At 34.7% G+C, this 26301-nt stretch overlaps 4 protein-coding genes across 7 annotated transcripts; 2 read left to right on the top strand and 2 right to left on the bottom strand.

Annotated features, from left to right (window-relative positions):
* Positions 1 to 472: 472 nt before the first annotated feature.
* Positions 473 to 5974, top strand: LOC114376347 (signal peptide peptidase-like 2). 2 transcript variants are annotated; one of them, XM_028334435.1, is made up of 15 exons: positions 473 to 833; positions 1027 to 1185; positions 1290 to 1401; positions 1580 to 1699; positions 1889 to 2040; positions 2147 to 2329; positions 2578 to 2637; positions 2928 to 2974; positions 3165 to 3321; positions 3478 to 3531; positions 4539 to 4631; positions 4723 to 4865; positions 5198 to 5268; positions 5452 to 5535; positions 5672 to 5974. In XM_028334435.1, the coding sequence occupies exons 1-15, from the start codon at positions 687 to 689 to the stop codon at positions 5791 to 5793; spliced, it is 1704 nt and encodes a 567-aa protein (XP_028190236.1). In that variant the 5' UTR covers positions 473 to 686; the 3' UTR covers positions 5794 to 5974. The 2 variants fall into 2 exon arrangements, with proteins under 2 accessions (XP_028190236.1, XP_028190237.1); XM_028334436.1 differs by lacking the exon at positions 2928 to 2974 and having other exon boundaries at positions 576 to 833; positions 2578 to 2612; positions 5672 to 5958.
* Positions 5975 to 9242: 3268 nt separating this feature from the next.
* Positions 9243 to 11201, top strand: LOC114375961 (aquaporin PIP1-3-like). The gene is made up of 4 exons (XM_028333839.1): positions 9243 to 9628; positions 9874 to 10172; positions 10676 to 10816; positions 10905 to 11201. Exons 1-4 carry the CDS (start codon positions 9304 to 9306, stop codon positions 10998 to 11000), a joined length of 861 nt encoding a protein of 286 aa, XP_028189640.1. The 5' UTR covers positions 9243 to 9303; the 3' UTR covers positions 11001 to 11201.
* Positions 11202 to 12391: 1190 nt separating this feature from the next.
* LOC114375960 (mitogen-activated protein kinase kinase kinase YODA-like) lies at positions 12392 to 20281 on the bottom strand. Of its 3 annotated transcripts, none has more exons than XM_028333836.1 (13): positions 20046 to 20281; positions 19864 to 19931; positions 17548 to 18309; positions 16571 to 17248; positions 15812 to 15899; positions 15495 to 15557; positions 15055 to 15215; positions 14859 to 14934; positions 14635 to 14694; positions 14445 to 14552; positions 14074 to 14310; positions 13692 to 13783; positions 12392 to 13273 (listed from the first exon to the last, which is right to left on the bottom strand). In XM_028333836.1, the coding sequence occupies exons 3-13, from the start codon at positions 18075 to 18077 to the stop codon at positions 12832 to 12834; spliced, it is 2535 nt and encodes an 844-aa protein (XP_028189637.1). In that variant the 5' UTR covers positions 18078 to 18309; positions 19864 to 19931; positions 20046 to 20281; the 3' UTR covers positions 12392 to 12831. The 3 variants fall into 3 exon arrangements, with proteins under 3 accessions (XP_028189637.1, XP_028189638.1, XP_028189639.1); XM_028333837.1 differs by having other exon boundaries at positions 20056 to 20281; XM_028333838.1 differs by lacking the exon at positions 13692 to 13783 and having other exon boundaries at positions 13144 to 13273; positions 17548 to 19931.
* Positions 20282 to 23092: 2811 nt separating this feature from the next.
* LOC114375157 lies at positions 23093 to 25748 on the bottom strand. The gene is made up of 2 exons (XM_028332907.1): positions 25458 to 25748; positions 23093 to 24705 (listed from the first exon to the last, which is right to left on the bottom strand). The coding sequence occupies exons 1-2, from the start codon at positions 25569 to 25571 to the stop codon at positions 23581 to 23583; spliced, it is 1239 nt and encodes a 412-aa protein (XP_028188708.1). The 5' UTR covers positions 25572 to 25748; the 3' UTR covers positions 23093 to 23580.
* Between the last annotated feature and the right edge of the window lie 553 nt (positions 25749 to 26301).

Below are 26301 nucleotides of genomic sequence, written 5' to 3'. Positions count from 1 at the left end.
TCATCAACTAATACGTTATTATCAACTACTATGAATTATGAATATATGAAGATTTAAATAAATTCATTTTTCTTAATTTTAAGAAATATGAACTACTTTTAAATTTTAACTATTTTTATTTTTATATTTTTAATTTATTGTAAATCTATTAATAGTATGCTTATTCATTTTTTATGTAAATGAATGTATTTATTTACTTATAAACAATATATATATTGATGAAAAAATTATTCGTTAAATTATTTGCAAAGTAATTAATTATTATCAATAAATTATTTAATTTTGTGAATAATTTAAAAATAAAATATAAATTTATTAATTAAATTAACTAACTAATTAATTTTATGGATGGCGTGTCATTTTGGTCCTCCAACAGCAGTCTGCGTTGCTGCCGTGACTTTACCGCATTACTCATTTTGTTGTTCTTCTTCGTCTTCTTTTAATTATGATTAATTTTTACATTGATTCTAATAATATGCATATGATATGACTAATTGACTGTATCACCAGTTCCCTTTCGTATTTACAAATACTATAGTAATAGTAATATGCTTTGATTTCTTCTTTATTTTATTGAATGGATCAAAATCAAAAGTTGATTGTTCCAAGACGCGGCTGCGTCGGTCTCTCTCGGTTTCAACTGTGAACTGTGAGCTGGTAATGGTTTCATAAATCTCACTGCATCCATGGCTTCGGAGAAGATTTCCTCGATTCTCTTGTTTTCTGCTGTAATTTTGCTTGTCCGTGATGCTCCTTCTGCCATAGCTGGGGACATAGTTCACGACGACGATTCAACTCCCAAAAAGCCCGGTTGCGAGAACCAGTTCGTTCTGGTATACCCCACGTTACAAAGTTCACTTCTTTTTCTCTCATCATTTCTGGGTTTCTTTCCTTTTCCTCATTCTAGAAGCATGCATGGTCATGGAGTATCAAAATCATATTGTCCACAATTAGACATTTAGTTCCTGAATAATTAATAAGTCCCAAGTTCAATTCGACTGCTGATTAACTTGTTATAATTGTCAGGTAAAAGTGCAAACTTGGGTCAATGGTGTCGAGGATGTTGAATTTGTTGGTGTGGGTGCCAGATTTGGCAGAGCTATTGTGTCCAAAGAGAAAAATGCAAAGCACACGCGCCTTATTCTTTCAGATCCTCGGGATTGTTGTATTCCGCCAAAGAATAAGGTTCGTTCTTCATGTGTGACATGTTGTATTGTACTTTACTTTGGTCAGTGAGTGTAGCAAAGTACTAAATGTTAGTAGTACAACCGTGTTGTGTAAACTGTCAGATTGTGGGAGATGTCATCATGGTGGATCGAGGCAACTGCACATTCACAAAAAAAGCAAATATTGCACAGAATGCTAATGCTTCGGCCATCCTCATCATAAATAACCAAAAAGGTAAAAATTCCTTTGTCCTTTTTAATTGAGGCAACTTTACTTATGGTAGTTTTTTTTTTTTTTTTTTTTAAATAGTTGGAGAAGTTGCTTCACTGTTGTGTTGGGTGGGTCATGTCTAGTATGTACACTTTTTAAATTCTCTTTTCATGTCAAGTTTATTTGTGTTTGTTGTTTGCAGAACTGTACAAGATGGTTTGCGAACCTGATGAAACTGATTTGAACATACACATACCTGCTGTCATGCTTCCATTAGATGCAGGTACAAGGCTGGAAAAAATGCTGACGACTACTTCATCTGGTGAGCTTCCTTGTGCATGTTTTGTGGACTTGTAATAGTTTCTATTTAATGCAGCTAGCTAAGCGATAGTCACAACATCTTTAATGCTTATGACTTATGAGCAGATTCTTTAATTGCAATGTAACTACTAGTTGTTTGTTTAAAGGGGAGGGGAGAGCTTTCTAATTTATTTTTTTTGCCGTTTTGCAGTGTCTGTGCAGCTGTACTCACCATTTCGACCAGCTGTTGACATAGCAGAAGTATTTCTTTGGATGATGGCAGTTCTTACAATATTGTGTGCATCATATTGGTCAGCTTGGACAACCCGAGAAGCAGCTATTGAACAGGATAAGCTACTAAAGGTATGTTTTTCCTATTCTTTTAGTATTTTCTCAAGTTGGATTCTCATTTCTTTTCTTAATATGTTGTTGATGCTACTACTTACTGTTAATTTTTTCTTTTTTATAGGATGCTTCAGATGAAATCCCAAACACTAAATATGCTAGTGTTAGCGGAGTTGTAAACATGAATGTGAAAGCTGCAGTGCTTTTTGTTGTATTTGCTTCATGTTTCCTGTTTATGCTTTACAAATTGATGTCGTCGTGGTTCATTGATGTCTTGGTTGTTCTCTTCTGTATTGGTGGTATTGAGGTATGAACTTCCACTAAATCAGTCTAAAATTCGATAATTTTGCATCTGTGAGGAAAAAAAAAAATCTATGCTTATTATGTCTATGTAGGAAAAAGAAGCCAACAGTTTAATGTCTATGATATTGCATGAGTGCATTTTATAAAAAATCTCTGTTTCCATAACCGAATTCAAATTCTGTCTTTCCTGCCAATTTGCCATGTTATTCTCTGCCAAGTCATCACTAACCACATTTTTTCTTGTATGTGTAGGGCTTGCAAACATGCTTGGTTGCTCTTTTGTCCAGGTGTGGTGTATCATCTTTAATGAATGTTATTAATAATTTTTAGTCTTAGTATCCATCTATTAAGGTTGCCATATTTTATTTTTTAAAGCAATTCCTCTTTAATTATTTGAGAAGCTCAAATTGGATTCGGGGAGAGTGGACATGTGTTTTATGATAATAACAAATCCTGTTGGAATTTGGATGGGTTGCCTTTTGTGATCAGCTTGATTTCTTAAGCATTAAAGGAATTATCTTACCTTTTCATTTAAATGTATATTTCATTAATTATTTTCATAAAGTATATTATATATTATATAAATGTTTCAAATGATATAGGATCAGGATGCTTTAATACCTTGTACTGGTGAAAATCATGTCATAAGGTAAATTAGTCTCTTCTTTCCTCACGTTTGAGAGTAATTTTCAAATTTCAAAGATTGATGATGCTGTGTTCTAGAATGTTTGAGTTTCCAGCCTTGCATTCTTTTATGTCCTTTTTAATTGAAGTTGTCGTTGTGTTCCTCACTTCCTCCACAATGTTGTAGAAGAATCTTATTTTGTTTTCCTGTGCAGGTGGTTCAAGCATGCTGGAGAGTCATACATCAAAGTACCTTTCTTAGGAGCCATTTCATACCTGACTTTGGCTGTTTCTCCATTCTGTATAACATTTGCCGTTCTCTGGGCAGTTTATCGCAACGTATCCTTTGCCTGGATTGGTCAAGATATACTTGTAAGGATAAATTTTTCTCCAGTCTTAAATGTGTTATTCCTCTCGTTCAAACATATCATGTAGACAGACACTCAAGGTCTAAAGGAAATTTGTCATTTTCAAAGACAGTCACTGTCCGTTTAATCATAATTTCTTTTTCATTGGTTGTTCTAACAGGGAATTGCACTGATAATCACAGTTCTACAGATTGTACATGTACCAAATCTCAAGGTAATTATTTAAGCTTATATTATGTTTGTCCTGCACTTTATGATAAAATTATTCTTGAATACTGTTACTTTTCAGTAGAAGCCATTTAATGGGCACTCTGATATTTACTTAGTCAATTTTTTGGTACATCTTTTATTGGGAAGAAATGAACTAACAACATATTTAATTGGTAAGTGCATCTGGTGTTGCATTGCTTCTATTTTCCACTCCTGCTTTTTCAGCAAAGACTCACATCTGTAATTTGTCAAGTTAGAGTCTGTCTTGATATATTTATGGTACATGAAATGTTTCTTTATGAAAATCAAGGGCTTGTTCTGGGTGATTGTAAGTTTTTAATTTTTTTTTTCAAATGCAAATTTCAAAACAAAATGTGTTTAGCTAAATGAATTGATTGTTAACCAAGTTTCAAAACATTTTTAACTTAATTTTTAAAACTAAAAAAGAATTGGTTTTTAGTTGTAAAAATAACCCATTCAAATCTCCCAACTCTCCTAAAAGGCCCACATGTTACTGCTACTATCACAGTCACCACCATTACTACCGATCAGCTGCTGCTGCCTTCACCACCGACCACCACCATTGGTTGTCACCACTATCATCATTACTGTCACTATGACCACTACCACTGGTCATCGCTGCAACTGTCATCTCCACTTCCATTGCCCCCGTCCACACTCACCTACCACCACCACTACCATTGTTGTCGCTACTGCTATGGCTAGTCAACCAATATTGTCACTACCATCATCATTGTCATTACTTCCATGACCACCTACTAACACCATTGTTGATGCCACATTGTTACGATCATGATTGTTGTTGCCACCATCACTACTGCTATCACCACTAACATCTCTACCGTTGACTATCATTGTCACCACACCACCAGTCATCGCAAAAAACTAAAACTAAAAATTGGTTTTAGTTTTTAAAAATTAAAACTAGCAACTATCTCGACTAGGCCCTAAGATACTTGTGTTATTTGATTTGATTGTTTCCTGAATTAGGTTGGTACAGTACTTCTCGGCTGTGCCTTCATTTACGACATCTTTTGGGTGTTTGTCTCAAAGAAGTTTTTCAAGGAAAGTGTCATGATTGTGGTTAGTATTATGCTCTATTCTAATTCATGACAATCACTATCACCCTATGTATTTACTAATTTTAATTTTTCTTACTTTTTACTCACCATAGGTAGCCCGAGGTGATCGAAGTGGAGAAGATGGAATTCCCATGTTACTGAAGTTCCCTCGTATTTTTGATCCATGGGGTGGTTACAGCATCATAGGTTTTGGAGACATCCTTTTACCAGGAATGCTGGTGGCATTCTCACTCAGGTTTTATTTCCTCCCTCCTTTCTACCCCTTATCCCTTGCATGACTTATGTCAACCCAAAATTTGATTTGAATAACAAGGTCCAAATTTTATGGATTGGAATGTTGCTTCAGCCTATTTATCAGGAATTTTGTTTTCACATTTATAACCTGAGAAGGTAGAAGAATGAAGGAATTTTGAGTTCTTAAACCAGCAATTTTCTAGTCCTTCTATTGGATGAATTATCGTAATTCATCATTCTAAAAACAAATGGAAGAGCAAGGCTGTTGCAGTATACTTTTTAAGCAAGTTTTTAGTTGATGAAAAAGCTTTCCTGATCAAAATGTTTTTGCAGGTACGATTGGCTGGCAAATAAGAGCCTTAGAAGTGGATATTTCTTGTGGGCAATGGTTGCATATGGCTTTGGTGAGAACCAAATACCAATCACCTTGTCTGTTATTGACTTCAATAACTATTTTTTTCAAATTATAAAAACAAATATTCATGAGAAACTTTTTCAATATAAAATCATTTTTTTATTATTGATTTAAAAGTTACATGATTGATTGAGTACATACAAATGACCTGACTTGTTCCTAATGTTGGTAGGCCTTTTAATTACGTACGTGGCACTAAACTTGATGGACGGGCATGGCCAACCGGCACTACTATACATCGTTCCATTTACCCTTGGTACTTTTGATGAAAAAATATTATTTTATCATTTTTTATCAAGAAAAAAAATGAAATCATCTACTATCAAGGATATTTCTGAACAGCTTAGTAGTTATATATAGTTAGGTGCTAATGGTTTCATGCATTAATGCAGGGACCCTGATGACATTGGGGCGGAAGCGAGGAGATTTGAGGGTTTTGTGGACAAGTGGAGAACCTGAAACACCCTGCCCACATATAAGACTCCAACACAGTGGAGAATTAAGCCTTGAATGAGTGAATGACGTTGTAACTTTGTACCTGTGTGATGTAATTCGGTGTATGCAATGCATGGCTTATCTTCAATTAAGCACCATAGTTTCATGTAACCAATCCCCTTTAAACAAAGCAGGGGCTCACATTTATAGTAAATGTCTACAATTAATGTAGAGTTTGTTCAAATTGTTCGACATAGAAATCTTTAGATGACTTATTCATATAATAACTTCATGATAAGAATTTATTGATAACATCTTTTCATCATAAAAATAAATAAACTGATAACACCTTTTCATAAATTTATGAATTTATTGATAACATCTTTTCATAAGATTTAACTTTTGATTTCCTATCATATCATCATAAGGACGCTTGCAAACATTATTTTTGTACATCATTGAGACTATCCATTTTCACTTTTAGGGCACTTATTTTTACAATAAATTTATGCAATATTTTTTTATTTCTTTCCATCGCATTAACCATCTTAATCTGCACACTCCTTTTCTTATTTTTCTTTATCGCTTAACTTTTTGTACAGGATTTTAGTATCAGTATAATTTCTATTTACTGATGGCATCTCCTCCATGCTTCATGGAAAAAGTTTGGGTGGCCTAGAGTTATAGCCTGGAGGTGAGGCGTGGGAAGAGGGTGCTCATCATTGCTACTCATATTTCTTTTCCTTTTTATTAAAGAATGTAAAACACTTGTTAATAAAAAATTTAACACCTGTTTCGTTTCATCTGTATAATATTTGCAGTTGGCAGGTCAAGGAGGAAAGGTTTAGAATTGTAAGTGAGAGGCTTGCGGCTGCATGTGAGTCCACGCAACGCAACATGAATAGGGTATCCTCTGGGTGTGAGGTGTAAGACACAGTAAAACTTGCTAGTCTTGTCACTCACTCATACTCCTTGAGTCCTTGTCTTAGGGTGGAGGACTAGACCCACCCAAAGTTAGAATATTATTGACAGAAGAAAAGAAGAATAACACCATCTTTATAATTCATTCATGGTCCATCATGTAAAACTTAATTTGGTAAATTATATTAACATTACACAAAAATCTCATAACTTATATAACAATATAATATGATATCTCTCATTGACATATATTTTTTTCTTCTAATTATACTATTTCATGAAGTTAGGGAAATCGATATAATGTAAAAAAAATAAATAGAAATATCATATGTGACAGTGTTAAATTTTAAGGGATATTAAAATAATTTATCCTATAAATTATTATATTATTTAAAGTTATATTAATATAATTTAAGGAATTTATTGCTCTCATCACTTATTCTCTTACTTTTACCTACCTAAGTTCACTAATATGAGGTTTTGTTCTCAAGATGGAAGATGCATTGAAGAAGGCTATTGGGGGTCTTTTGGTTTAATGTGAGTGCTTTGTTAAAGCCTTGGATTCCAAGGTGAGTTCTTTGTGTCATTTTTTTTGTCTTGTATGCTTTGTTGCACTGTATTATTCTTGGGACTAAAGTTCAATACAACTTATGATATCACTGTCTTGCAAATGTGAATTTTGTTGGTTAATTAAACTTGCTGTCAATTACTTTAATTGTTTATAAGAATTGAATGTAGTTGCTTAAGAAGGGTGTTTTGACCTCAAGGTTAATCTTCAATGTTGTGTTTGATTTTCGTATTTTTGCTTCCATATTTGACTTGCCAAAATTCAAATATTAGTCATGTTGATGTGGTTTAGGTTAGATGGATGTTGTGTTTTTGAAAGCTTAATTTGGAGTAACAGGTGTAAAAAAACAACTTCCTTTTTGTAAAATCTCCATCTATTTGTGGAAGGTTTAAATTCAATTATTCAATTAAGAAATGATATATATATATATATATATATATATATATATATATATATATATATATATATAGTTTCATAGTCATGAAAAATAGATTCGGAAGTCAAATGAGGACTAATTTAGATTATGGGGACCAACAATATGCTATGCTATTCGTGAGAAATAACTTGTAGATAAACGTTTTTTCACTCCTTTTATTTTTTTTAATACCAAAAAAAGAGTGTAGTTTTGAAACGCAAGGACGTTGTGAAGTAGTGTTGCAACAGAATGGCTGATAGCCGTTGCCCATGTCATGTGTCTGGTAGAGGCTGAGGGCTGAAGCTGTCACCAAACCTGCGACTCTCCTTTCCTACCGTTAAAATCCCATTTTGCATTTGCCACTCTATCTTCACTAATACTATTATATGGTCACGTAACTAACAATACTATTGAAAAAAAAAAAAACCGTCTCTACCTAGCTAGGTTAGTGAATCAATTTACTCTAGTTAGAGCAAACTCCTAATTTAATCCTTGAATCTGATAATTTTTCATATTTAGTCTTAAAATTTTCAAAATAGCTCCTATACAACGTAGATTATATGTACATATCATGTGTACGTGTATATCACATAAATGACAAATTACAATATAAAAATTATTTTATTTGACTTTATTAAATTCGAAGAACTAAAGTAATATTGCTCGTTTGTGAGGTTCATGGGACCCGGATGAAGATTCAAGAACTTGAAGCATGAAAATTCATGAACTTCCTTTTAAACACGTATGGCTTTTGTCCTTGCCACTGTATACGTCTTTTGTGGCATTGTTTATGAACTTATACAGTGCGCGTGACTTCTCTAACTTGATTATTCATGTAAAGAATCAAATGTCTCGAAACAGCTAATCACAACAACGCATATACCAAAAAAATCAATAACAAAATCATTTATAGCACCCTGTTTGTCTGCGGCGGAAGATAAGAACAACGGAAAGATACCAACCAGAGCCTGTCAATATCCTCTCTCCCTTTCCAGAACCATCTTTCACTAAAAATGCAATTATCTTGATCCTAAACACTTTTAGCCTCCAAATTATTGTTCTCAAATTTTTAAGTAAAAGCGGATCCTATTCAAATGAATCATTATATTTTCACATCTAAAAAATTTAAACACTCAATTAATAATATTTTTTCTTTATCTTTTTTTTTATTATACTGCATCATTAATTAAATAAATTATTATCTCCTTCTTTTTCTCTTAAGTTGTAGGCAACTTAATGGTATATTTCATTGACGAGAATATAGGAGAAAAGTAAATACATATGAGAAAGTATTTTTTTTATTTGATTGAAGAAAAATAGAAAGGAAAAAGATAAGAAAGTTTACTTCTAAAAACAAAATTTGAAAATTTTCTTTACTGTTTTTTTTTTTCAACTCAAAATTTGTTTATTTATTTCTTTCCAACCAAAGACCATAAGGCTGTCCAACCCAGAAATATTTTTCTATCCAAAAAGGAAAAAAAGAAAAGAAAAAAGCTACGTATAACTTAACTAAAAGGGAAAAAAGGAAAAGCAAAAGTTATTATTCTCATCATTTGCCAGCAAAGCAAATAATAATAGACTGGTAAGCTTTTTCCAATCTCCACTCACTATATAACAACTAATCTTGAGGAGAGAAACCAAACCACAAGTAAAAGAAAGAAGCTTTCTTGAGTTGAGTTAACAGCATGGAGAGGGAGGAAGATGTTAAGGTTGGAGCACAGAAATTCTCAGAGAGGCAAGCATTGGGGACAGGAGCTCAGGGTGACAAGGACTACAAGGAGGCACCACCAGCACCCTTGTTTGAGCCAGGGGAGTTAAAGTCATGGTCTTTTTACAGAGCTGGGATTGCAGAGTTTGTGGCCACATTCTTGTTCCTCTACATCACTGTCTTGACTGTCATGGGTGTCAACAGGGCACCCAACAAGTGCTCCTCTGTTGGCATTCAAGGAATTGCATGGGCTTTCGGTGGCATGATCTTTGCCCTCGTCTACTGCACTGCTGGAATATCAGGTTTACATAATATTTTAGTTTCATGTTTGAAGTTATTCATGTTACCGACCTCATCTAGTAGAATAAGTTTTTATATTTTATTTTTTATCTGCAAATATTAGTTGTTAGTTTATTAGCGGGAGATTCAAATCCGTAACTTATCACTTCCTCCCTTCGCCCTTTACCTTATATCTCCCTTGAATAAGGTTTTTTTATTGTTGTTGTTTTTTCAAGTTAGTTATGTTTGAATTGTTGGGTTGGGACAGGTGGGCACATAAATCCGGCAGTGACGTTCGGTTTGTTTCTGGCTAGGAAGCTGTCCCTGACAAGAGCGCTGTTCTACATTGTGATGCAGTGTCTTGGAGCTATCTGTGGTGCTGGTGTGGTGAAGGGGTTTGAGGGGAATGCCAGGTATGAGTTATTCAAAGGTGGAGCCAATTTTGTGAGTCATGGATACACCAAGGGTGATGGCCTTGGAGCCGAGATTGTTGGCACTTTTATTCTTGTTTACACTGTCTTCTCCGCCACTGATGCCAAGAGAAACGCTAGAGACTCTCACGTCCCGGTACCTATTTATCATCTTTATTCTCTCTTCTCATTCGTGCAACTTTAAGCCAAAGTGTGTAAACAGGTTTATTAGCTAGGTAGAAGAGAGAGACTAAACTTCCTTTACAGAAAGTTTATGTTTGGAACTTACTTTTTCTTAGAAAAAATGGTGAAAAAGCTTTACCAAAGGTCTCAACTCTCAAGTTTGAGTCTTGGTATGCAATTGTGTTAAATGCTTGAGAGAAGAGTTAAACTTTTTCGCCTGTAATAGTTTTAGAGCAGATTTGCTTCCCATAAAGATACATCTGATCTCTAAAATACTACTATGCTATAGGTATGATATATAATATTATATGACAGAAAGTCAAATATAGAGAGGAACTATATGGGTGTTAATAGAATTTTTGTGATGTGAAGGTCTCTACATATAATTACATATTACCTATACATTTACACTTAATTAGAATGTTTTTTGTGTGGACTATTATGTAATAATGTGGTGTTTGTGTGATAAAATTGTAGATTTTGGCTCCTCTTCCAATCGGGTTTGCTGTGTTTTTGGTCCACTTGGCAACCATTCCAATCACAGGAACTGGCATTAACCCAGCTAGGAGTCTTGGTGCTGCTATAATATACAACAGAGACCATGCTTGGGATGACCATGTATATACATGTCCTTTCACTTATGTGCCTCTTTGTTTTGCATGAAAGTGACTTTATTTAACTGTTTAATTTTAATTGTGGCTTACAGTGGATTTTCTGGGTTGGACCTTTCATTGGAGCTGCCCTTGCAGCTTTATATCACCAGATAGTGATCCGAGCAATTCCATTCAAGACAAGGGGTTAATCAATACTTCATCCATCTGTGTTTGAATTATCTTCAATCATGTGTCTATTTGCACAATTTATATGGAATATCTATTTGTTTAAATCCATCATGTCATGTGTGTAAATTACTACCTCCTTGTTTGTGAACTCGATAGGATGTGGAGATTTTTGCCTGCTTATGCCCCTTATGCCTAGTGCTTGTTAATTTTCTTTTGTTTTCCTTTTTATTACCCTCAAAAGCACATTACTCGGTATTTAATTTATGTTGAGGAGCAGAATATGTGGAAAACAAACAAACTTTAGCCTTAAAATTACAAGAAGCATCTCTTTTAGAAATATTATTTTACGTTTTTAAATTATTAAATAACAGTTAAGTTAATTTCTTTCATTATTAAATATTAAAATGACTGGTTTTTAATAATTTTAAAGATTAAAATATTATTTTTATAATTTTAGGGATTAAATTGTAAAACAACGGGCAACGTGAATTGCATCGTGTCTTGTTTAGTCATTTATTTCATTTTATCTCTACGCCAAGAAAAATTACTTTTTGATCTGTAGCTAAAAAAAATTTTGATCGTGGCTGGAAGATATTCTCGTAGAAGTATCAATAGTCAAGGGAGAGAAGATAGAAGCTAGAAAGTTGTGTTTATGACCGTTGCATCGTAGCAATTGTGTTTCGAAAGTTGAGAAAACTTTAACCGTTAAAATTTTCTATATCGGTTCCTCAATTTACTGTTCGCATGTTTTTGGATTTGGACCACCATTTGATGCAGATCATAGCAAAACTACAAATATAGCTTGTGCATTTTTTCCGTGTAACGTAATTTTATGGAAAAACGTGTCTTCAACCTGTGTCGAACAAACTATCATCTGGCAACCAAATATACTAAAACTTTCTTGCTTAATCATATATTCTCAATTTTCACTCGCTTGCTATTTTTTACAAATAAATTCCAATCAGTTTAATGTCAATTTTTTTTTTATAAAAGATAATGTCAGATGTCAAATCTTAATATTAAGTAAAGTAAAAGAGGAAAGAAATAGAAAAAAGTGAATTGAGATTAAAATTTTGAATTAAAAATAGAATATAAAAATATGAATATGGCCTCATTTTATTGTTTATTTATCTTTTTTTTTCTGTTTTCTTTTCCCATAAACAAACGGACCAAAAACATAATTAATTTTACTCAAATGAGGCCACGTTGTAAGAAGGATGGGGTCAAATAAAGAGGGTCAAAATCAAGAGCTGCAAATCTGACAAGTCATCTGCCATCTGATAGCCGTGACTCAGTAATTCAGTGTCTTAAAATAAATGTCCTTCAAAAATCAATATGATGCATCGTGCAGGTATAAAGCTGTTATGGCATTCGTATAATAATAATAAAGAAGGTTGATAAAAACATTACATGGCAGCAACCAGCAGAAAAGCAAGTTGACTATAATAATGAATAATCCAAGCACATACGGGGGGAAAATGTTGCTTCAATTCAATCTCAATTTGGCTCCTAACCATCAGTACAACATATCTTTGTTTTTTGTACACTGAGGCTTTTGGCGCCACCACTATTTTCAGCTAGAATGATCAAATAACATAGTGACCGGACCAAGTTTAATGTACATTTCCCAAAAATGCCAAAATAAAAAATGTTTTTAATAAGACTGAGGCTAAAGTTGCATATCCCCAAGGGCATCCACTCTAAAATTGAGGATTTGGCACCATCTTTGTGGACCCAAGGAATATATAGGCTATGCAATCCAAAATTAGTTTGTAACTTCCAAGTCATTCAAAGAGTACACATATAACTACACTCCATGAGCTATCAGCATTGAAGCACTGGGGTTAAGCTCTAGGAATGAAATTTTCTTACATGATCGTTTAACAGCTGTTGCGATACACGATCCGCTAAATATGACTTCCCATCATAAAAATCTCTTGGGAGTCCCTGGCCAACCCTCCTATTATGGTTTCCAAGAGCATCATTATTGGACGAAACTATATCCGGGCAAGCAAGAGTGCTTTTCAGAATCCCCCAAAGTGGGTCATGCATTGGCTCCTGATAACTTTGAGGCCTTTGTATTACACTGATACCTTCATGTGAGAACATTGGCTGCTTTGTTTGATGAAAAGGGACTGCACCAATGCCACCAGTGAGCGGTGTAGATGAGCCAGATGCAGTGTGAGGACTAGATGGAGACAGCCTTCCACTCACATGCAGTAACCTAGGAGGCAAAAGTGGGTTCCCAGTAGGAGACACAGGATATGAAATGTTCCTTGGTGTATGGGCTTCACTGGAAATATGGGATGGGAAAAAACGTTAGTTCATTTTCTTTGACAACAGAGACAATTCTCATGCCCTTGTATAAATAAATTTGACCAATTTTCCTTAATGGCCATGACATCAGTACCATAATAGTCACTTTTCCAGGTTATTAAAATGTTGAAGCTTAATTATGAAAATACTTATCAGGCGAGTATTAAAAGCACAGCAGGTACCTATGCTTACACTCAATTTTCCTTTAAGAAAAGAGAACAAGTGGGCGATTTTGTAACATGACTTTAATAATAAAATTACAAGTTACAACAATCATCAAGGATGCATGAGCTATAACACAAATATGCATATGTGTGTGTATATCCAATATATTAGTTTCATCTATGCATGTGATTTTTCTCATGCTTGAGTGTGTGCTTGAGAGAGAGAGAGACCTTGATCCTGAGCCAGTTCTCAAGCTTCTAGACAGATATGTACCAGCTGCTTCTGAAACTAAGCCTAAATTATGTTTTGCAGGTCCAATAGCCTAAAAGAATGGTAGAACAATGATAGTATCGAACTCAAGAAATCTGTGAAAATCCAAACTGAATAAAAAGACAGGCAAACAAAACAAGTATTCATGTGTTTCCCATGAATCAAACATAATGAGGTTCCAACAATTTTTAATCAAATTTTAATTTTAATTTTAATTATCCTTATGCCAGAAATTTTAATTTTTTATTTATTTCATATACTTGCACAAATTTTGGAAAAACAAGAGTAAGAAACTAAGAACTTCAGTGAAACAGTATCATGAACACTTCTAATTGCTTTTACCAGAGATCTCATAGTATTTACAAAATCAGGTTTTGCTTCTAAAGGATCAGCAGACAGAACAGGTCTTCCCAGTGTGGCTTTTTTAACAAATGGATGCAGCAGAAGTTGAGCAGCAGAGGGACGATGCACTGGATTCCTTTGCAAGCATTGCCTGATAAAATCTTTTCCATCTTCTGATAGATGATCTGGCATTGCAGGAAGGTCCTTGCTGTTTCCAATCTTAAACATAGCCGCAACCTAACATGTAGTACGGCAGAAGAAAGAAAGATGAGCAATGAACATTGTATACAAACATGTGCTCCAACAAAGAGATTCATATATTTTCTAAACGGTATTCAGTCTTTTCTAGTTTGTTGTCAAAATTCCCTCACCCCTTCGTATTGGCTCCAAGGAGGTTTTGTAGTAGCCATCTCGAAAACGGTGGAGCCAAGGCTCCATATATCAACAGCAAGATTACAACCATTTGAATTCTTTATCACCTAGACAATCAAAACAGTGACACAAACAATATTACATCAAAAGCATCAATTACAAAAAACTCAACAAAGAAATCATACTGACCTCAGGTGCCATCCAGTAAGGACTTCCTTTGAAAGATAATGGACAGGATTGCCCACTTATCTGCAATTATTTTCAATAAGTAGTGTTGTAAGCAATGGTCTCATGTCGAGGCGCAGACTATATTTAACTCAAGTCAGATTATCCAATGCCCTAGAGGCACTTTATCAACACGAAGATAAATGTTACATGCCATATACATAAAAATATATTTTAAAAGCTCTTACATGCTTTGCCATGCCAAAATCTGCCAATTTTACCCTCCCATTAGGATCCACCAATATGTTTGCGGCTTTAATGTCTCTGAGTAAAATCCAGTAATTGGACAAGAGGAAAATAAGTTTAAGAACATTAATAGTAAAGTTGATGATTGAAACAGAACTTGAAGATAGGCATGTGGTTATAATGATCAACAAGACTCACCTATGAACAGTGTTTTTAGCATGTAAATAAGCAAGACCTAACAGAATTTGCCGAGTATAATTACGAATAACAATTTCACTAAGCTGGCCATACTGTTGAAGCAACTTATAGATTGACCCACCAGAGACATACTCCAAGTATATATAAAGTTTATCATCTACCTGTTTATTATAAAGAACCATGAATCACTAAAAACAATCTGAAGTATCAACATCTTCTCTTAAATATTTAGTATTTTAGTAGATTGTCGAATTTCTAAAAATAGTTGTGTATTTCTCAGAACAAAGTAGCAATTATAGTTGCTGACTTTTTTGTGATGAGAATGTGTATTTTGCTTAGTTATAGTTGCTGAGTTTCCAATTGTTTGTATAAAATTGGAAAATGACGCACAAAATTGTTACACCAATATTAGAATAAAACAAAGAGTCCAATAAATATACCGTCTCAGATCCATAATATTGGACTATATTTGGATGCCGCAGGTGACTTAGCAATGCAATTTCCTGCAAGATGCAACTGGTTTGAGTGACTATGCATAATTGGTGCATATCTATCAGTATGTATGTACAGAGAGGATCAAGAGACTCTTGTACAACTAAATGGATTAGTTATACAAGAGTGACTATGCATAATTGTCGAATTCTTTATCCTTAGTTTTTTAGTAAAGGAGGGGGGGGGGGGGGGGGTAAATTAGGTTGTTTTCCACTTTAAAAATGAGGTATATGTAATGGTGTGTTAATCGATAGAGCAAGCTTACTTGGCCAAGTTGTTGAGCACTTTCCCTTGATTTAGCATCATCTGAAAAAAGAGTTACCTCCTTCATTGCACACATCTCACCACTTTCACTATGGATCAGAAGTTAAACTAAATCAAATCAGATGTAAAAGTAAAAACTATTTAATGCACGAATGATAGATAACCCGCACCTTGAGACAAAAACAACAGAACAATTACAATATCAAATTAGAATCATGCCCAGTGTGACATTAATTGATTGAGGATAAGTCAAATAATACAACAAAATCAGCTAAGAGCAACTTCAATGTTGCAACTCTAATAGAGTGTCAGTTTTGATTTTGATTCCTGTTTTTACTTTCATTCTGGGTCTTTTGCTTGTTGATTGTTTGTGTTTTTTTTTTTTTGCTGAATCGTTCTGATTCTGGTTTTCATTTCTTCTGGACAACTAATATGCTGAACCATCCCCTAATTCTGGTTTCATTTCGTCTGTTACAGTAGCTGAAAAATTCTTTTCTAATCAGAAGCAACTGTTGCTTACAAAAGAATGGTTCTTACACTTGTCTTGCCATGTCAATCTGCTCCAATCATGAACTTTGTAAGAACAAGTTCTTATTTTTAAGAACTGGTTAAGCATCTCTCATTGGAAATTCTCTAACTCTAAGTTCAGAATACTTAAATCATGCATACAAAAAAAAATCCTAATACGAATAATATCATCATAGACCCAACTGTAGAAAATATACATAAATATGAACTAGGAATAACAATTACAAAATACCTGTTAAAACCAAGATATACATGCCCAAATGTCCCCCTTCCAAGCAGTTGCCCCTTTTTCCAGCGCGAGCCAGGATATGTTAGATTTTCTGCTATGCTGGGACTACGAGGCGCTGAAGGAGTAGTAGTTGCAGAATATGTTGGAGAAAATGGACAATGATTAGGTATTGTTATTGGAGGAAGAGGTAATCGGTGAGTCTGTTTCACGTCATCAGGGCGTCTTGTGGGCGATTCTAATGCAGCACTTCCAGCACGTGGATGAAGAGGGGTGACAGCACCACTGTGTATCCTGGAACTGAAACCAGGACTTTTCATTCCAGGACTGGGTATCGGAGAATTATGCCCTGTCAGATCCCCACCAACTGAATTATGGCCTGAACCAGGACTAGAACAGTGCCTAGTAGCTAAATCTGGATATAGCTTTCCTGTACAGAATCCAGAATTCAAAACTTGCTCGGAACCAAACATTCTCAGTGGACTTCTAGAAGGACTTGACATTGAACTGTCTGGAGCACTCCACAAACCACCTGAAGAAGCTATTTGCGGATTCGGCAGATGCAAAGAAGCCCCTTTGGGTGTGTTATATAAAAGTTGATGATTACACAGTTGAGGAGCTGGTTTTGAGGATACTCTTGAGTTTTTTTGGATAGTAATGGGTGGTTGATCCTTGTGAACCACACTTTAGGTATTGAAATAAATTCAATAAGAGAAGGAACAGTAAATAAGGGAAATGCATGGAAGGGATTAAAACAAAAACTAGCGTACCCCATTGCCCAGAGGCTCTTCGCTATGCGAAGGTATGAGGGAGGGATATTGTACGCAGCCTTACCCTTGCATATGCAAAGAGGCTGTTTCCGGATTCAAACCCATGACCAACAAGTCACCAAGGCACAACTTTACCGCTGCACCAGGGCTCGCCCTCAAATGCATGGAAAGGACTAAAAAGGAAAATATGCATTTAAATGGATATAAACCCACCTGACGGTATTGTGAACGGTAGCTTGGTTTCCATTTTCAGAATCAGATGCCAGAGGACTAAGGAAATGTGAGTCACATTGGTCATCACTATCAATAGAGCTGCCACTAGAAATTGATGCAGTGGCAATATCTTCCTCGGCATCTGTAGGTTCTCCCCTGTTAAAAACACAACCAGGTTTTGGTAAGGGGAAATATAGAGATGATTTCAAGCCCCAGGTGCTTTGTGGTTTTGATGTTACACTAGTTCCAGAATTTGCTCGATTGGTGGAGGAGCAGTGCGTCCCTGGGAGTGGGAGTGGCTGAGCAAGAGGTCTTTCCGCAAAACTTTGTAGGCGGGAAACATGTGTTGAGGGTGATGGTGATGTTGTAGGTACAAGGGATGTGGTTCCCTTCTCTGAGTTAGTGTGACTATGATTTCTCCTAGACCCTCTTGATTTATTTAATTTCCTTTGTATTGTATCAATAATACTTTTCCTTTTTTCTTTCCTCTTTACATCTTTGGATGAAGACTTTTCCCACCATGATGACATGTCTTTTAGAGAAACTTGCAAAACACACAAAAAAATGACAAAAAATATCTACTAACTTGTGCAAATTAACATTTGTCAATAACCAGCTGTCGTATGTGCATTACAGGGACAAATCTATGATTCTTGTCTGTAAAATGGCAAATTCATACATGCCATCCAAATCTCCACTGAAGAGAACTATTCTGTTCCACATTATAGACAATAAAAGAGGAATGTATCGTACCAAAAGAACCTGAACAGAAAGTTCCAATGTTAGCTTAGTTCTTACCCAAAATAAACATTTAATAATTTTAACATATAATACGTAAAGTTGACTGAGATCAGATAATTGATAATCAATGTTCATAGAAGCCTTTTTCTGGTTAGATGTTCAGATTTAGGATAAATGTATACATAAAGTGTAAGATAAACTTCAACAATCTTTTTTAGGAAAAGTATGGTATCAAGTGAAACACTGGACACTTCAGTAGAAATATGGAAAGGATAATAAAAATTCCAATGATGAAGAAAATATATATCAAAAGGTACAATCTTGAGGAAAATATCCATAATAGAATATTTACACAATGGATGACAGGTTATTTCACACTGGCAGCCGAACATTATTACTAAGTAGTAAAAGTTCTTCCAAAAGGTATCTAGATCAGAATTACATAAAAAAAAAAAATACACAGCATTAAAAAATTAACTACCAAGAAAATAGCACATCAAATGCTTTCAGACCCTAAAGATAAGTCCAGGAAAAACCATTAAAATACCTCTATTTCAAAATTAGCAGGCCTGCTGACGATATCATAACTAAAGACAAAGTATCGTGGAAGTTTTATTGATTTAGTCTACAATTAATGCCAAAGCGTCACACTCCTGAATACCCGGTGAACACATTTATACCGCATTTACACCAACCAAAGTTAATTTCAGTAACGCCTGTGTTTGGAAACCCATTTGCATCTCGCTCAATGAAGGTTTCCGAGTTTCAATGCACCAAACGTAGAAGGAACCCCAAGGATGGATTGACGTTTCGGTCATTGTTGTTAAATGGCAGCACATGGCCGGCCGCCATGGTGTGGCAGATTTTTTGCCAGCTACCATAGGCAATTTGTGAAGGGAGACCTGCTATGGTGACACAATAGGTCGCAATGGTGGGTTTATGTGGCAGAATTATGTCCTTCCACCACTGTTAACACTGCCTTCAACTCAACATATTTCCAAACACATTCATTTTATATTTGGAATACAAAAAAGTGAACCCATGAAAAGAAGTATGCCCTATAAATGGGTATTAGAAGATATAATGTAGCAAGAAGCACTTAGGCAAGACATGCATTTCAATTCAACATAGTAAAAGCACACGTGGAGTTGGATGATTCAGAAGATACATTACATAACTCTGCATTTGGCATACCATAATTTTTATGGAGGCAATTATGTTTTCTGCAAATGGCAATTAAAAGAATGACAATCCAAACATACAAGGCAAATTTCTTCCTGCCTATTTCTCATGTACCCTAACTAGTAAATGAGAATTGACCCAAAATCATCTCAATCGATGACGACAAGCCTGTCACTGTGTAAAAAAAAAAAGTAATCATCTCAATTGTTTTTCTCAATTTTCCTACCTCTTTGTTCTGGAACTAGGACAACCAGCTTTGTATAGGTGCATGACATTTAAAGATGAGAAGTTAACGAGCCCTAAGGAAAATGCTCTAAACACAGATCTAATTATTTAATCAATTATCTTGGAGCGAAAAGAATGCACAATCAACGAAATTTACGAAGAAATTACCAGCAACTATGAAGCACCTTGAAATTCAACTGAACACACGAGCACAAGAGTTGTAATTACTGACTTATCTGTCAAGGAAAGACACGAAATGAGAAACTAGGAAGTTGAAATTCGAAAAGAAGCATCAGAGTTGAATGCTGGAAATGTAGTGTTGAATTTAGTGGAAGAAAGTGTAAACCTACAGTGACTCACTGATAAACGACGAAGGTTTGGTGAAGATTCGAAGCAGATGGTGTGGTGCCTTGTTCCTTCCCCGCAGACACAGCGACAATAAGCTGAAAATGACACAGAGAAAAAGGAAAGGAAAGGGACAGATAGAGAAGAGGAAGTGAAGACTCAAGTCAAGAGTGAAGAGTGAAGAGTGAAAGAACGGACCAGACACCGACCGCAACAAATACACTAATTTATGTTTATGTGTCTCTGCGTTAATGAGATTACTTACTAATACTATGCTAAATTACTAATAAAAGGACTCGGTGCGATGTCTTGTCCGGTAACAAAGTGGAACACAAAATCGTGGTCGTCTATTCAAGTTTCGCTATGCTGAGATGTTTTGTCTCGCGTCATTGATCAGAGCCGGTGATAGAGGGAACATGGGATTGGAGTGGATCCTTAAACAGGGAATGCTTCTTGCTTTCTAATTTTCTTAAGGGCGTTATTATAATATTATTCCATTATCATTTTTGAGTTTAACTTTAACCCCTGTTATCTTAAAAAAATAAAAAATTTAACCCCTGTTGACTATTTCTTCAAGGTTCTACTCTTTTTTTTTGAATACTTTCTTTTTTTTCTGAATATTTTCTTTTCATGAAATGATATATTCTCTTATATTTTTTTATTTATACTAACTAAAAGATTTAATAAGTTATAACTAAATATTATAAATCAATTTAATATATATACTTTTAATTTCAATTAAAGAATTTAACAAGTCAAGTATTAACTAAATATTAAAATCAGCTTTGAATACATATTCTTATTCACATTAAGTAACTATACTAACGCTAATTTAAGAAAATTTTATATAAAAAAATAAACACAAATTTAATCTTATATCTTACAAAATATTTCATTTTTTATTTTGAATTTTTACAATATTTCTAACTTTAAAACTTTTGAAATTATTTTATTACTCTAAAAATTTAGAGTCATAAAATAATTTCAAAAGACGTTAAAAAAAATTAAAAAAATTAGTTGTTTTGTTCAAAATATTGCGAGATTATTACGTATATACCGTATATAAGACTTCTTTTCTCTCTTTGTTCCATCTCAATTTCTAACATTACATGAATATATCTCTTTTTTTTGTCCTAAAAAAAATGAATATTTTTTCCGGACCATATACAAGTTGTTAATATTTGAAAGTAATAACTTTTGTATATACGAATTACGCGCTTAATGAATGGTCTAGCAACCTTAGATACGGTATATAAGTAATATTCTGGCAATCTTCAATATCTCAGGTGTTGACTTGGACATGCAATATTCTTGGACTTGGCTGAACTTTCGGGGGGAAAAATAGAAGGTCAAAGGCATTCGACGATAGAACTTTTGAGACAGATAGAAAGCTGTTTTGTTTGTATTTTTATTCGATTGTTTTTGCAAGTCGAGAATGTGCAGGCCGGAGAAGTCGTTGACGGCGGCTGCGGCAAGGGAAGGAGAGAGGGTGAGGAGGGAGTCGACGGCGGAGAAGTGGGTTGTTGGCGTCGCCATGAAAAATAAGTTTCCAGAATGTGTGGGGTCAACCAAAGTTTTGTAGCTGTGCCACCTTTGGTCATCCTCCTTTTTTATTTTTTGTTATTGGTTTTGGTCATCCTACTTGCCTGCGTGTGCTGCAACATGCAAGTATTTTTTATTTTATTTTTATAATGTGCAACATGCACGTATGACACAGCCTCTATTACACAAAACAACTAATATTTATAGCAAAAAAAAAAAAAAAAACTAATTTTTCACTCCAAGCACGTTTTAATATGAATTTTGTAATTGATATAAAAAAATCAAAATACAAATTATTTACCACAAATCTAAAATATTGTTTATGTATTTAAAATATTTATTTGCTATAACTTTAATTATAGATTTTAGTTATATAAAGTGATCATATATGTTGCACATATTAAAATACTAGTATCTCTTTTAAAGGGGATTGAAGTTATGGTTCTTTTTGTTTTAGTTTAACAGACATGTATTAAAAAATTTGACGTTGTTAATTAATTAATTATTCTATTTCTTGAGGTCGTAGCTATAAAAGAGATTGTCATTACACATAAATGATTTAGGCCTGAATAAACTTCTTTATATATATGTATAGAAAAAATAAATAGAAAGACCAATCAGCATCAGATGCGTTGACGATAATAAGAATTTTGCCGTTTAGGGATCTTCCGTATGAAATGTAAATCTGAATTACCTACTAGTATCTACAAAGGAGAAAAATTAAGGTGGTTGCATTAATTTTTCCGCCAAAAAAACTTTGTAAAGCACCTTACGCACCCCGTCCCTTTATAGTACTGGCAGTATCTTCCACCGGCAAAAGGGTTTGGTATTGATAAATGTAACTGAATAAATTAGCTACAAAATTCAATGCCGAAAAAGAAAATGTACCTACAAATTGGAAATACAAATCCTAAAGAATAAAGAACCTAAAAAAAAAGGCAAGCAGAGAGTGATTCGAGGCACGAAGTGAAAACAGGACCATTGGGCTAACGAATCAAGAAAAACCCCACGAGTTTTGTCCGGATGGTAGCAAATAGCAATTAAATTAAATGCAATGTTGGTGCTGCTCGGTGAGGAGTTGGGACTACTCACTTCGCGTAGGATTTAGCTGAAGAAAGCTATTGCTATTGTGATACTTACTCCTATGTATACCTCGCACAAAATCAGTGTTTTTTAATCAGCATCACACATATGTTAGTAACTTCTATTGTATAGATAAATTTTCTTATTACCTTCTAGTGGTACACTTGATATTCTGTCATTCTTGTATTACTAAACTTACTATTTTACCTCACTGTTTCAAGTCAATGAAGCCATCATATAATTATTATTCTTGTTTTTTTACGCCTATTATTATTGTTTTAATGAGGTTTAATTATCTTCTTCTGAACACCACCTCCCTAAAAAAGTATTCATTTTCCTCTTACTTGTCCATGTATTCAGTAGGATCCATCAGCTCCATATCGAACTTTATCACAATTGTATTTTTCTGGAAATTACTAGAGTGGAATTTAAGAACATTGCTAAAATGTTTCACACAAGGTTTCCTCCCCTTCTCCAAGTTCTGCAATTGCATTCCTACAATTACAGTCAAGGCAAGGGGCAATAAAAAAACACATCATAGTCAAAAATCAAAATCATCATTGGTTATTGGTAACCAATGTGTTGATGACAACTGTATTACACTTACAAACAAAAAGGATAAAGAACGGGTGTGGAGAATGGAGATGTTATAAATGTAAAGCCATTCCTAATCCAAAGTAGGTTTACCTGCAAAATTTATAGCTAGTCTGCAAAATTATCTCCACCTTTCTATTTGTTAGATCTACCAATGTAAAATTCTTAGTTGCCTATGATTCAATTTAGCAGGGGTGGTGTACTGGTGTTGGCTGCTGTGACACAATTGCACAATTTTTTTTATAAAAAAAAAAAAATGTCAAATTCCAGCAAGGCTATGTTAAGTGAAAGTCACTAAACTAAGTGAGTCCTTATTGGCGATTAACCAACACCGGGTCGAATCATTGGGAAGAAAGACCAATTATTAGAGGATCCTCCTTCCTTGCTTGCAACTTTCTCCTTAGCCCACCAGTCAGCAACTAAATTAGGAGTAGGAGAATCCCCTCCTTCTGCATTATCAAAGTTGAATTCTTTAGCAGCAGAAAATGTTATACATTCATCCTTATGATGAACTCTTTCCACATCTCCATCGTCAGCGGTCTGTTGTGGTGCATCACTGGGAGTTTCGATGACAAGGACTTCTCTTGAATTATCTTCTCCCGGTGCATCAGTTTTGAGTTTTGAAAGTGGTTTAGTCCATGCCACTGCCTTGTTTTCCACACAATTGAATACTTCTTGGGCAGACACTTCAATAGAGACCCAGTGACTTGGAAGAAAACTAGCTTGAGTTGTGGATCTTATAGAATCTGGGGTTAGAGAGCCAGAACCTTGATGTGACTTATGGTTTTCATTAGTAGACAGTTTATCATCTGTTTGAAAGTTAAGGAGGAGGGAGGCGCGAGAATTAAACTCAGTGTCAGTGTCAGGGAAAGGAGATGATGTGCTAGAAGCTGAGAAAGCAGATCTTGGTGAAATGAGTTGACCAACCGGGCTTCCGGGATGAAGCTGATAAGAGTGGAAATCATACTGAGGTATTTGGAACCTCTGATAGGTTTCACTATTTTTGTTGTTGGGGTCAAGCAGTTGAGCAAATGGCACTTCAGGTGAAGAAGGTGTAGTCAAGTGGTTAGATTCAGGAGGGGGAGTGAAAGGAGCGGTTGATGGTTCTGTGGTGAATGTTGAGAAAACAGGTGGTGAAACTAATTGTGTTTCGTGGGCATAAGGTCCAATGGCAAAGATAGAGAAAGGACCACCGGGAGTGAGAGATAGTATAGCACTTGGGGATTGTGCAACTGAAGGAGGTTCTGAGTGAAGGAAAGATGCAGGAGATGAGGGAGGTGCAACGAAGTGGAATGGGATAATAGGTGCTTGTGTTGAATTTACTGTTGCATTATCTGTGCCAGAAGGTATTCTTTCGGGAACAAGGACTGCATGCCCAATGCGCTGTCGGTTTTTGCGATGTCCAAAACACCAATATATGCTTAACCAGTTTCCCCAGCTTTTCTTCTGCAAGTAACAAACATTGAGTTATGTTCTCCAACTCACAGATTGAATGAGAAACATATACACAATGGAAAAACAAGAGTTTATGATTGCTTGCAGGATGAAGAAAGTAAGAAGTCAATGAATGTGCCATACATGAGAGAGGGTCCAGATCAGAGGATACATACTATTAGCCTGTAACTAGACATAACCGTTTTGGAAATTGAATATGTACCCAAAAGACATAAAAAGTATGTGGAGTCTAATTCAGGCTAAAAGTTTATATTCATTGCAAAGGTGAGAGTCTAATTCATATGGCATTGGCTGGAAACAGTTTTGCAGTGGTAGCTGTCTTCAAAGACCAGATTATCGTTAGTTGAATAATGAAAAGTTCAGTATACTCAGAAAATAAATAAATAACTAAGCGGTGATAAATAAACGTATTATCTCTTCGTTATATGATATCAAATATTATGAAGTGGAGTTCTACTTAACTCTTCATAAACTTCATATATCTTTTTCAAAAAGTAATGTTTGTTAAATTCATTTGTTCAACCTAAAAAGATTTTTTTTTAAAAAAAAAAAAGACCATCCTTTTTGTACAAGAGATTGATTATAGCCACTTAAACAAACAGAGCAACATTCAACAAAAATGAAGTGCATAATAAAAAATTGACAAAGAAAAACAGAGTTAGGGGGGAAAACAGAGAAGCGACAGGTCTGAAGCTTAAAAAAAATAAAATTGATAGAAGTGATAATGGTATTAATTATTAGACCTGGACGTGAGGATGGGGTTGATCAAGGCGATTCTCGACGGAAGCGATGACAGTTGCAGCAGCGTTGATAGTCTCCAAAGTGTTGTTCACAGCGCCTCCATTAGCACCTCTCATCTCTAGTACCTTTTTTCTTTACAAAAGCAGATTTTTCTAGATTTACTACATACCCAAAAACAAACAAGCTTGAAATCGTAGAGGCGTGAAAGTTGATACTTGACAAATGTTTGTTTTGCTAAGAGATCAATTGAAAATAAAATCAATCTCTGTATAGTTTGTATATCCTATGGTACGAGCTTGTTGTGTATATTCGGTATAGTTGGCTTGGGTGTTGAAGAGGTCAAAACACGTGTGCATTAACAAAGACCAGAGTATGACTGAAGTCGTCCTAATAATCAAGTGCATGCGCACGTGTGCATTTACCCATTTCCAAAGCTTTCATGCACACCACTGACTAGGCTTTCGGGGTCCAACGCAGCCAAATCTCTCACTCCCTGCTATTTTTTCTTCTTCTACAACAATATAGAATCATTATTAATTTATGGGTAGGCTATGTTTTGGTCTTTCTTAAATTATTTAAATTTGACTTTAGTCGTTTAATTCTTTTTTTCTTCTCTTCATAAAAAATAGTTTTATGGGAAGAATAAAAAAATCGATTTTTCTTTTCAAAATTAATCACTAAAAAATGAGAGGAATATGAATAAGACAAATTTATTTTGAAAAACTAAAATTGAATTTAAATAATTTTAGAGATAAAACATATATTTTACTCTTAATTTATTATCTAAGTATTAGAGGATATTGTTAACATTTTTCTCTCTGAAATTTATGCCCAAACCGTGCTTCT

Source organism: Glycine soja, chromosome 11 (genome assembly GCF_004193775.1).
Source record: "Glycine soja cultivar W05 chromosome 11, ASM419377v2, whole genome shotgun sequence".
Classification (NCBI taxonomy): Eukaryota; Viridiplantae; Streptophyta; class Magnoliopsida; order Fabales; family Fabaceae; genus Glycine; species Glycine soja.
Note: the sequence above shows the minus strand (reverse complement) of the source record. Positions and strands in the feature narration are given on the sequence as shown.